At 44.3% G+C, this 12500-nt stretch overlaps 1 protein-coding gene across 1 annotated transcript in view; it reads right to left on the bottom strand.

The window, feature by feature from the left end:
* The window catches only part of LOC139419357 (annexin A6-like), a 50802-nt gene that overhangs the window by 15129 nt on the left and 23173 nt on the right, over nt 1-12500 (bottom strand). The window contains exons 13-15 of the mRNA XM_071169297.1: nt 11771-11830; nt 7175-7186; nt 2460-2504 (exon numbers count right to left, since the gene is read on the bottom strand). Of these exons, the coding sequence (XP_071025398.1) occupies nt 2460-2504; nt 7175-7186; nt 11771-11830 (117 nt within the window). The remainder of the gene's footprint in view (nt 1-2459; nt 2505-7174; nt 7187-11770; nt 11831-12500) is intronic.

Raw genomic sequence — 12500 nt, 5'->3', positions numbered from 1 at the left:
AACCTACTGGTCTAGTGTAATAACCTATTGGCCTAGTGTAATAACCTATTGGTGTAGTGTAATAACCTACTGGTCTAGTGTAATAACCTATTGGTCTAGTGTAATAACCTACTGGTCTAGTGTAATAACCTACTGGTCTAGTGTAATAACCTACTGGTCTAGTGTAATAACCTATTGGTCTAGTGTAACAACCTATTCTATAATGATCTCCCTCCATTCTACTGGTCTAGTGTAATAACCTACTGGTCTAGTGTAATAACCTACTGGTCTAGTGTAATAACCTACTGGTCTAGTGTAATAACCTACTGGTCTAGTGTAATAACCTACTGGTCTAGTGTAATAACCTACTGGTCTAGTGTAATAACCTACTGGTCTAGTGTAATAACCTACTGGTCTAGTGTAATAACCTATTGGTCTAGTGTAATAACCTATTGGTCTAGTGTAATAACCTACTGGTCTAGTGTAATAACCTACTGGTCTAGTGTAATAACCTACTGGTCTAGTGTAATAACCTATTCTATAATGACCTCCCTCCATTCTACTGGTCTAATGTAATAACCTACTGGTCTAGTGTAATAATCTACTGGTCTAGTGTAATAACCTACTGGTCTAGTGTAATAACCTACTGGTCTAGTGTAATAACCTACTGATCTAGTGTAATAACCTACTGGTCTAGTGTAATAACCTACTGGTCTAGTGTAATAACCTACTGGTCTAGTGTAATAACCTACTGGTCTAGTGTAATAACCTATTGGTCTAGTGTAATAACCTACTGGTCTAGTGTAATAACCTATTCTATAATGATCTCCCTCCGTTCTACTGGTCTAGTGTAATAACCTACTGGTCTAGTGTAATAACCTATTCTATAATGATCTCCCTCCGTTCTACTGGTCTAGTGTAATAACCTACTGGTCTAGTGTAATAACCTACTGGTCTAGTGTAATAACCTAATCTATAATGATCTCCCTCCATTCTACTGGTTTAGTGTAATAACCTACTGGTCTAGTGTAATAACCTACTGGTCTAGTGTAATAACCTACTGATCTAGTGTAATAACCTACTGGTCTAGTGCAATAACCTATTGGTGTAGTGTAATAACCTACTGGTCTAGTGTAATAACCTACTGGTCTAGTGTAATAACCTACTGGTCTAGTGTAATAACCTATTGGTCTAGTGTAATAACCTACTGGTCTAGTGTAATAACATACTGGTCTAGTGTAATAACCTACTGATCTAGTGTAATAACCTACTGGTCTAGTGCAATAACCTATTGGTGTAGTGTAATAACCTACTGGTCTAGTGTAATAACCTATTCTATAATGATCTCCCTCCATTCTATTGGTCTAGTGTAATAACCTACTGGTCTAGTGTAATAACCTACTGGTCTAGTGTAATAACCTACTGGTCTAGTGTATTAACCTATTGGTCTAGTGTAATAACATATTGGTCTAGTGTAATAGCCTACTGGTCTAGTGTAATAACCTACTGGTCTAGTGTAATAACCTATAGGTCTAGTGTAATAACCTACTGGTCTAGTGTAATAACCTACTGGTCTAGTGTAATAACCTATTCTATAATGATCTCCCTTCATTCTACTGGTCTAGTGTAATAACCTACTGGTCTAGTGTAATAACCTACTGGTCTAGTGTAATAACCTATTCTATAATGATGTCCCTCCATTCTACTGGTCTAGTGTAATAACCTACTGGTCTAGTGTAATAACCTATTGGTCTAGTGTAATAACCTACTGGTCTAGTGTAATAACCTATTGGTCTAGTGTAATAACCTACTGGTCTAGTGTAATAACCTATTGGTCTAGTGTAATAACCCACTGATCTAGTGTAATAACCTACTGATCTAGTGTAATAACCTATTGGTCTAGTGTAATAACCTATTGGTCTAGTGTAATAACCTACTGGTCTAGTGTAATAACCTACTGGTCTAGTGTAATAACCTATTGGTCTAGTGTAATAACCTACTGATCTAGTGTAATAACCTACTGGTCTAGTGTAATAACCTACTGGTCTAGTGTAATAACCTATTCTATAATGACCTCCCTCCATTCTACTGGTCTAATGTAATAACCTACTGGTCTAGTGTAATAACCTATTGGTCTAGTGTAATAACCTACTGGTCTAGTGTAATAACCTAGTGTAATAACCTACTGGTCTAGTGTAATAACCTACTGGTCTAGTGTAATAACCTACTCTATAATGACCTCCCTCCATTCTACCGGTCTATTGTTCTGTGTTGATATTGTCTATTGTTCTGTGTTGATATTGTCTATTGTTCTGTGTTCATGTTGTTTAGCTAATGATTATTTAATGACAGTCTCATGGGCTGTGCTGCTGATAGCGTGTCACATTACAGGGAGAAATGGAAAGTTGAACATCAGAATCCTCCAGGTGGGGGCAGGGAAACGTTCCACTGTAGAGGGGTCTTCAGGGAACTCAACTTACCATTGTGGTAGATTGGTGACCGTTGGTTTGATTAGGAGGAGGTGTCTGAAAAGAGAAACACACTTAGAATCACATCCCGACCAGCCAAACGCTTCAGAACGCAGTCAAAACGTGTTCCACTTTTAATGTCATGAAGAAATCACTGCATGTTTCCATTCATACAACAGTTATAGAATATGTTATTCTGTTCTGCAACAGCCACAGCTCACCCACAGCTCACCCACAGATCACCCACAGCTCACCCACAGCTCACCCACAGCTCACCCACAGCTCACTCACAGCTCACCCATAGATCACCCACAGCTCACCCACAGCTCACTCACAGGTCACCCATAGATCACCCACAGCTTACCCACAGCTCACTCACAGCTCACCCACAGATCACCCACAGCTCACCCACAGCTCACTCACAGCTCACCCACAGATCACCCACAGCTCACCCACAGCTCACTCACAGCTCACCCACAGCTCACCCACAGCTCACCCACAGCTCACCCACAGGTCACTCACAGCTCACCCACAGCTCACTCACAGCTCACCCACAGCTCACCCACAGCTCACCCATAACTAGCTTCTTATCCACAGCTCACCCACAGCTCACCCACAGCTCACTCACAGATCACTCACAGCTCACCCACAGCTCACCCACAGCTCACTCACAGCTCACCCACAGCTCACCCACAGCTCACCCACAGCTCACCCACAGCTCCCCCACAGCTCACCCATAACTAGCTTCTTATCCACAGCTTGCTTAACTGTCATCTAAACATTTTATCTGGGAAGCTTTTAGTGTCCCCATTGGTTTATACCACCTGTATTCTACTACAGACACCTTCATGCAGCCGCTACATTATGTCAGCTAAACATACTGATAAAAAACAAACAAATATATTTTAAACATTTTCCTTTAACTATCATTTTTAGAGCTTTGCTAAATGTTTGTTTTTATTTTTTATCAAAAATACTTTATTTAAATGTAATTTAAATCAAATCAAATTTTATTTGTCACATTCACATATTTAGCAGATGTTATTTTGGGTGTAGTGAAATCGCTGTTGCGCCTTCGTCACCACGCTGTCTGTGTGGGTGGACCATTTCAGTTTGTCAGTGATGTGTACACCGAGGAACTTAAAACTTTCCACCTTCTCCACTGCTGTCCCGTCGATGTGGATAGGGGGGTGCTCCCTCTGCTGTTTCCTGAAGTCCATGATCAGCTCCTTTATTTTGTTGACGTTGAGTGAGAGATTATTTTCCTGGAACCACACTCGAGGTCCCTCACCTCCTCCCTATAGGCTGTCTCGTCGTTGTTGGTAATCAAGCCTACTACTGTTGTGTCGTCTGCAAACTTGATGATTGAGTTGGAGGCGTGCATGGCCATGCAGTCATGGGTGAACAGGGAGTACAGGAGAGGGCTCAGAACGCACCCTTGTGGGGCCCCTTTGTTGAAGATCAGCGAAGTGGAGATGTTGTTTCCTACCTTCTCCACCTGGGGGGCGGCCCGTCAGGAAGTCCAGGACCCAGTTGCACATAGCGGGGTCAAGACCCAGGGTCTCGAACGTAATGATGAGCTTGGAGGGTACTATGGTGTTGAATGCTGAGCTATAGTCAATGAATAGCATTCGTACATAGGTATTCCTCTTGTCCAGATGGGATAGGGCAGTGTGCAGTGTGATGGCGATTGCATCGTCTGTGGACCTATTGGGGCGGTAAGCAAATTGAAGTGGGTCTAAGGTTTCAGGTAAGGTAGAGGACATATGATCTTTGACTAGCCTCTCTAAGCACTTCATGATGACAGAAGTGAGTACTACAGGACGATAGTCAATTATTTCAGTTACCTTTGCTTTCTTAGGTACAGGAACAAGTGGGGACAGCAGACTGGGACAGGGAGAGATTGAATATGTCCATAAACACACTCCAGCCAGCTGGTCTGCTCATGCTCTGAGGACGCGGCTAGGGATGCCGTCCTTGCGAGAGTTAACACGCTTAAATGTCTTACCCACGTCGGCCACGGAGAAGGAGAGCCCACAGGCCTTGTGTCCTTGAACCTGTAGAATTCCATTCATTCTTATGGAGACCTCCCAATGGCCAATACTTAGAATCTGTAGACCTCTCAATGACCAATACTTAGAATCTGTAGACCTCCCAATGGCCAATACTTAGAATCTGTAGACCTCTCAATGGCCAATACTTAGAATCTGTAGACCTCTCAATGACCAATACTTAGAATCTGTAGACCTCCCAATGGCCAATACTTAGAATCTGTAGACCTCTCAATGGCCAATACTTTGATCACATGATGTGTAAAGTTCATGGAGTCGACATCTAGGTGCAAGTCGGACAGTTTTTAGCCCTATAATGCAACACACTTTGAAAGGCTGACCAATGACAGTCCCCGACTTGATAAAAGTGATCCGTTCGAACGCGCCCACTGGCTTACACACAGGTGTTCAGAGCTGGCTAGATACAGGGCATTCAGAAAGTATTCAGACCCCTTCTCTTTTTCCACATGTTGTTACGTTACGGGCTTATTCTAAAATGGATTACATCATTTTTCACCCCTCATCAATCTACACACAATACTGCATAATGACAAAGCAAAAGCAGGTTTTTATAATTTTTTGGCAAATGTATTAAAAATAAAATACGGTAATATGACATTTACATAAGTATTCAGACCCAGTGATTACAGCCTTGAGTCTTCTTTGGTAAGACGCTACAAGCTCGGCACACCTGTATTTGGGGAGTTTCTCCCATTCTTCTCTGCAGATCCTCTCAAGCTCTGTCAGGTTGGATGGGGAGCGTCGCTGCACAGCTATTTTCAGGTCTCTCCTGTGATGTTCGATCGGGTTCAAGTCCGTGCTCTGGCTGGGCCACTCAAGGACATTGAGACTTGTCCCGAAGCCACTTCTGCCTTGTCTTGGCTGTGTGCTTAGGGACGTTGTCCTGTTGGAAGGTGAACCTTCGCCCCAGTCTGAGGTCCTGAGCGTTCTGGAGCAGGTTTTCATCAAGGATTTCTCTGTACTTTGCTCTGTTCATCTTTCCCTCGATCCTGACTAGTCTCCCAGTTCCTGCCACTGAAAAACATCACCACAGCATAATGCTGCTACCACCCTGCTTCACCGTAGGGATGGTGCCAAGTTTCCTCCAGACGTGACACTTGGCATTCAGGCCAAAGAGTTCAATCTTGGTTTCATCAGACCAGAGAATCTTGTTTCTCATGGTCTGAGAGTCCTTTAGGTGACTTTTAGCAAACTACAAGCGGGCTGTCATGCCTTTTACTGAGGAGTGGCTTCCGTCTGGCCACTCTACCATAAAGGCATGTAGAGATGGTTGTCCTTCTGGAAGGTTTGTCACCTCCCTGACCAAGGCCCTTCTCCCCCTACTGCCTCTGGTCTGGAGGACTCACTAAACAGAGAACATCCCTGATCCTCCCTACTGCCTCTGGTCTGGAGGACACACTAAACAGAGAACATCCCTGGTCATCTCTACTGCCTCTGATCTGCAGGACTCACTAAACAGAGAACATCCCTACTGCCTCTGGTCTGGAGGACTCACTAAACAGAGAACATCCCTGATCATCCCTACTGCCTCTGGTCTGGAGGACTCACTAAACAGAGAACATCCCTACTGCCTCTGGTCTGGAGGACTCACTAAACAGAGAACATCCCCGGTCATCTCTGCTGCCTCTGATCTGGAGGACTCACTAAACAGAGAACATCCCTGGTCATCTCTAATGCCTCTGATCTGGAGGACTCACTAAACACAAATGCGTTGTTTGTAAATGATGTCTGAGTGTTGAACTGTGCCCCTGGCTATCTGTAAATAATAAAACATAATAAAAGTGTGCCGTCTGGTTCGCTTAATAAGGAATTTAAAATATTCATTCTTTTACATGTACTTTTTATGCTTAAATATATTACAAATCAAATACTTTTACTCAAGTAGTGTTTTACTGGGTGACTTTCACTTGAGTCATTTTCTGTTCATTTATCTTTACTTTTAGTCAACTATGAGAATTCAGTCGTTTTTCCACCGCTGGGAGACACTATAGTCAATAGGGCTAAAGGTAGTTAGCGTCTCTGTTTGTTTTAGCCCAGGGGTTACCAATGTAATGTAACCAGCGGTCAATGTTTACTCTCTTAAAATGGGGTTATGACAGTCTATTACAAATCAGTCTGACAGTACTTCTGACAGGATTTTCAATCCTAAAGAAGTCTGGTATGAAGTGACTGAAATGCATCCGAAATGTATTGGGGAGTTCAGAAGATTATCAGGAAATTATTTTGTCTGAACTTCTGTGTTGAAAAGATTCACAACGTCATTATCGACGATGTTATTTTCCCCCCAGTCTGATTGAGTGTCTGGTCTAGTCCACTCTGTTGTAGAAGACACATACTGTATGTGTTCCTGACAGTCTTGTCTTTCAGTGATGGGGACATGGGGTCAAAATATGTTGTCGTTTAAACTGTTCCGAAGATAGAGTCACATTCGTAGGAAGAAAACGGAAAACCGCTTTGGTTATTAAAACCCGAATGTTGCCGAAGGTTACAATGAACCAAGTTGAATTGTATTTATTTATCCCCTAATCTGATAGTATTCTGGTGTATCTCACCGCTCACAGAATAAACATCAACTGTCTGATTCAGAAGACTAACCACTTAAACAACTCATAAACCCACTGATGTTGTCGGTTAATAAGAGCGGTATAAACTTACCGGAGATCGAGTCTGCAACAGAGCTCAGTGAATGGAAAAGGAGAAAGAGAAAGAGAGAAGGGAGGCTGAGAAAGAGTGGAAAAACTAGTTCCCTGAGCGAGAGTCGGGACTCCACCCTTTATGACTAAACAACTCACCGCACAGCGACTCGTCAGACTGGCTGAAGCAAACGGTTAGTAAATGTGTTGTCTGACTGTAGTGCGCTTTAGGGACTGGCCGAGGAGTAGGGTTGATCCGAAACGGCTGTGATATGTTGTCTGACCGTAGTGCGCTTTAGGGACTGGCCGAGGAGTAGGGTTGATCCGAAACGGCTGTGATATGTTGTCTGACTGTAGTGAGCTTTAGGGACTGGCCGAGGAGTAGGGTTGATCCGAAACGGCTGTGATATGTTGTCTGGCTGTAGTGCGCTTTAGGGACTGGCCGAGGAGTAGGGTTGATCCGAAACGGCTGTGATATGTTGTCTGGCTGTGATATGTTGTCTGACCGTAGTGCGCTTTAGGGACTGGCCGAGGAGTAGGGTTGATCCGAAACCGCTGTCAAGCACCTGAGCTAACACCTAACACCTGAGCTAACAGAGGCTAGCTTGTTAGCTACTTCCAGACACACAATGAGAGAACACCATTTTACTCACCATAGCAAATCAAATCACATCACATTTTATTGGTCACATACAGTGGGGAGAACAAGTATTTGAGACACTACCGATTTTGCAGGTTTTCCTACTTACAATGCATGTAAAGGTCTGTAATTTGTATCATAGGTACACTTCAACTGTGAGAGACGGAATCTAAAACAAAGATCCAGAAAATCACATTGTATGATTTTTAAGTAATTAGTTTGCATTTTATTGCATGACATAAGTATTTGATACATCAGAAAAGCAGAACTTACTATTTGGTACAGAAACCTTTGTTTGCAATTACAGAGATCATACGTTTCCTGTAGTTCTTGACCAGGTTTACACACACTGCAGCAGGGATTTTGGCCCACTCCTCCATACAGACCTTCTCCAGATCCTTCAGGTTTCGGGGCTGTCGCTGGGCAATACGGACTTTCAGCTCCCTCCAAAGATTTTCTATTGGGTTCAGGTCTGGAGACTGGCTAGACCACTCCAAGACCTTGAGATGCTTCTTACGGAGCCACTCCTTAGTTGCCCTGGCTGTGTGTTTCGGGTCGTTGTCATGCTGGAAGACCCAGCCACGACCCATCTTCAATGCTCTTACTGAGGGAAGGAGGTTGTTGGCCAAGATCTCGCGATACATGGCCCCATCCATCCTCCCCTCAATACGGTGCAGTCGTCCTGTCCCCTTTGCAGAAAAGCATCCCCAAAGAATGATGTTTCCACCTCCATGCTTCACGGTTGGGATGGTGTTCTTGGGGTTGTACTCAACCTTCTTCTTCCTCCAAACACGGCGAGTGGAGTTTAAACCAAAAAGCTCTATTTTTGTCTCATCAGACCACATGACCTGCACTAGATGGTATAAAATACAGTATATACATATGATGAGTAATACAAGACATGTAAACATTATTAAAGTGGCATTGTTTAAAGTGGCTATTGATCACTTTATTAAAGTGTCCAGTGATTGGGTCTCAATGTAGGCAGCAGCCTCTCTGAGTTAGTGATGGCTGTTTAGCAGTCTGATGGTATAGAGGTAGTCTGTCTGTGGGCAGCAGCCTCTCTGAGTTAATGATTGCTGTTTAGCAGTCTGATGGCCTTGAGATAGAAGCTGTTTTTCAGTCAGTGTGCAGAGTGATGACGATTGCATCGTCTGTGGACCTATTGGGGCGATAAGCAAATTGGAGTGGGTCTAGGGTGTCAGGTAGGGTGGAGGTGATATGATGCTTGACTAGTCTCTCAAAGCACTTCATGATGATGGAAGTGAGTGCTACGGGGCAGTAGTCATTTAGCTCAGTTACCTTAGCTTTCTTGGGTACAGGAACAATGGTGGCCCTCTTGAAGCATGTGGGGACAGCCGGTCTGTCTCCACATGGTCTGCCAGCTGGTCTGTCATGTGTAACAGTATAGACTTTACGTCCGTCCCCTCGCCCCGACCCGGGCGCGAACCAGGGATGCTCTGCACACATCCACAGTCACCCTCTAAGCATCATTACCCATCGCTCCACAAAAGCCGCGGCCCTTGCAGAGGGGAACCACTACTTCAAGGTCTCAGAGCAAGGGGAACCACTACTTCAAGGTCTCAGAGCAAGGGGAACCACTACTTCAAGGTCTCAGAGCAAGGGGAACCCCTACTTCAGGTCTCAGAGCAAGGGGAACTACTACTTCAGGTCTCAGAGCAAGGGGAACCACTACTTCAAGGTCTCAGAGCAAGTGACGTCACCGATTGAAACGCCACCAGCGCGCACCACTGCTAACTAGCTAGCCATTTCGCATCGGCTACACATGCTCTGAGGACTCGGCTAGGGATGCCAAGACTGTGCAAAGCTGTCATCAAGGCAAAGGGTGACTATTTGAAGAATCTCAAATATAAAATATATTTTGATTTGTTTAACACTTTTTTGGTTACTACATGATTCCATACGTATCCTTTGTCTAGGCCAGGCTAATTGATTACCGGTATCTATCCTTTGTCTATGCCAGGCTAATTGATTACCAGTATTTATCCTTTGTCTAGGCCAGGCTAATTGATTACCGTATTTATCCTTTGTCTAGGCCAGGCTAATTGATTACCAGTATTTATCCTTTGTCTAGGCCAGGCTAATTGATTACCAGTATTTATTCTTTATCTAGGCCAGGCTAATTGATTAGTGTTATTTATCCTTTATCTAGGCCAGGCTAATTGATTACCGGTATTTATCCTTTGTCTATGCCAGGCTAATTTATTAGCGTTATTTATCCTTTGTCAGACGAATTGAAGATGTGAAAACCGATAATACTGTTTGTGTTTTGCCTTGCTAAGTGGATGAGCTAATTTCTCACAACTCACCCCCATTAGGCTACTAATTCACGCCAATCCTTTCATCATGCGACTGTGATGGAGACAGAGGGAACACTCAGGAGCTTCAAGACTGTCAGGGATAAAGTGAACAAACTCTTCAAACACTAACAGCAAAATTAGCTTTATGCTGCAAAATAGCCTACTTAGAATTGGCCAAACCTAAACAAATAAACCATTATTGTGGAATTTGTTAGATATTAGGTTTTGTTGTGGAATTGTTTCGATATTACCTGTTAGATACTGCTGCACTGTTCATGATTTTTAATAGGTCTAAAAAAGTTGGTTGAAAACACACTTGCACTTACGAGCTTAGATGGCTCTCAAATGAATCAGGTCTCTGCATACTTAGGGATATGGCTGGGTGATAAACGGTCTTTTAAAATGCATATTGACGAACTTTGTAAACGTCAACAACAAAATCAAGCTAGACTTCCTCTATAGAAACAGGAAATGTTTGTCCTCTACAAATAGAAGACAAAGTGTGCAAAGCTACTTTTATGTCTGTTATAGATTATGGGGATATTATCTACATGCTACAGCATCATGTCTCACTACACAGACAGGTCTCACTACACAGACAGACAGACAGGTCTCACTACACAGACAGACAGACACGTCTCACTACACAGACAGACAGACACGTCTCACTACACAGACAGACAGACACGTCTCACTACACAGACAGATCTCACTAAACAGACAGACAGACAGGTCTCACTAAACAGACAGACAGACAGGTCCCACTACACAGACAGACAGACAGGTCCCACTACACAGACAGACAGACACGTCTCACTACACAGACAGACAGACACGTCCCACTACACAGACAGACAGACAGGTCTCACTACACAGACAGACAGACAGGTCTCACTACACAGACAGACAGACACGTCTCACTACACAGACAGACAGGTCCCACTACACAGACAGACAGACAGACAGGTCCCACTACACAGACAGACAGACAGACAGGTCCCACTACACAGACAGACAGACAGACAGGTCCCACTACACAGACAGACAGACACGTCTCACTACACAGACAGACAGACAGGTCTCACTACACAGACAGACAGACAGGTCTCACTACACAGACAGACAGACACGTCTCACTACACAGACAGACAGACACGTCTCACTACACAGACAGACAGACACGTCTCACTACACAGACAGACAGACACGTCTCACTACACAGACAGACAGACACGTCTCACTACACAGACAGACAGACACGTCTCACTACACAGACAGGTCCCACTACACAGACAGACAGACACGTCTCACTACAAACCTGCTGTCAAAATGTTTATTATGTCTTCAGTCTTGTCTTACAAACAGTAAAAACATGAAAACAGTCTTTAGTTGTTATATAACTGATAGTAAAACATGACTGTCAGCATTATTATGACTTTAGTGATGTAGATATGAAGCAGAGTAAAGCTTTAAGGATGTTAGCTACAGATACACACAGGATTAAACCCATCATAACCTATCACAGTGCTGCACCGTGGCCAGCAGAGCTCTCCTATTGGGTTACACAGGACTCAGAGAGTGATTGACAGCTAGAGGGGCCAGTCAGAGCGGAGGTTCTCTCTGGGTATCGCTCCTTCAGGGATCATCGCCACTGTTACGCGTCGTCACCGCCACAGAGCAGGAGGAGGGCCTTACGGTAGTCACCAGAGGTATCTCCCTGGAACACACACATACAGAAGCAGACCATTATGTGAAGTCCATAGATAGGCTGGGAAGGCTGGGAAGAGGTAGGAGAGACAGAGAGAGGTAGGAGAGGCAGAGGCAGAGAGAGGTAGGAGAGATAGAGGCAGAGAGAGAGAGAGAGAGGGGTAGGAGAGGCAGAGAGAGGTAGGAGAGATAGAGGCAGAGAGAGAGAGAGAGAGAGGTAGGAGAGGCAGAGAGAGGTAGGAGAGATAGAGGCAGAGAGAGAGAGAGGTAGGAGGCAGAGAGAGAGACAGAGAGAGGTAGGAGAGATAGAGGCAGAGAGAGGTAGGAGAGGCAGAGAGAGGTAGGAGAGGCAGAGAGAGAGAGAGAGGTAGGAGAGAGAGAGAGAGGTAGGAGAGAGAGAGAGAGGTAGGAGAGAGAGAGAGAGGTAGGAGAGAGAGAGAGGTAGGAGAGGCAGAGAGAGGTAGGAGAGATAGAGGCAGAGAGAGAGAGAGGTAGGAGAGAGAGAGAGAGAGAGGTAGGAGAGAGAGAGAGAGAGAGGTACAGGTACAGTGAGAGGGAGAGAGAGAGAGAGAAATACTCTCTGATCAGAAACTAGATGTTTTGGTTTCCCCCAGGCATAATGGGACCCATGTCGTCCAAAAAGTTGACTCAAGTTTGCCAAAAAAGCACCTGGAAGCACG

Source organism: Oncorhynchus clarkii, chromosome 10 (genome assembly GCF_045791955.1).
Source record: "Oncorhynchus clarkii lewisi isolate Uvic-CL-2024 chromosome 10, UVic_Ocla_1.0, whole genome shotgun sequence".
NCBI lineage: Eukaryota > Metazoa > Chordata > Actinopteri > Salmoniformes > Salmonidae > Oncorhynchus > Oncorhynchus clarkii.
The sequence above is the reverse complement of the archived record's forward strand: the minus strand, read 5'-3'. Positions and strand labels throughout refer to the sequence as shown.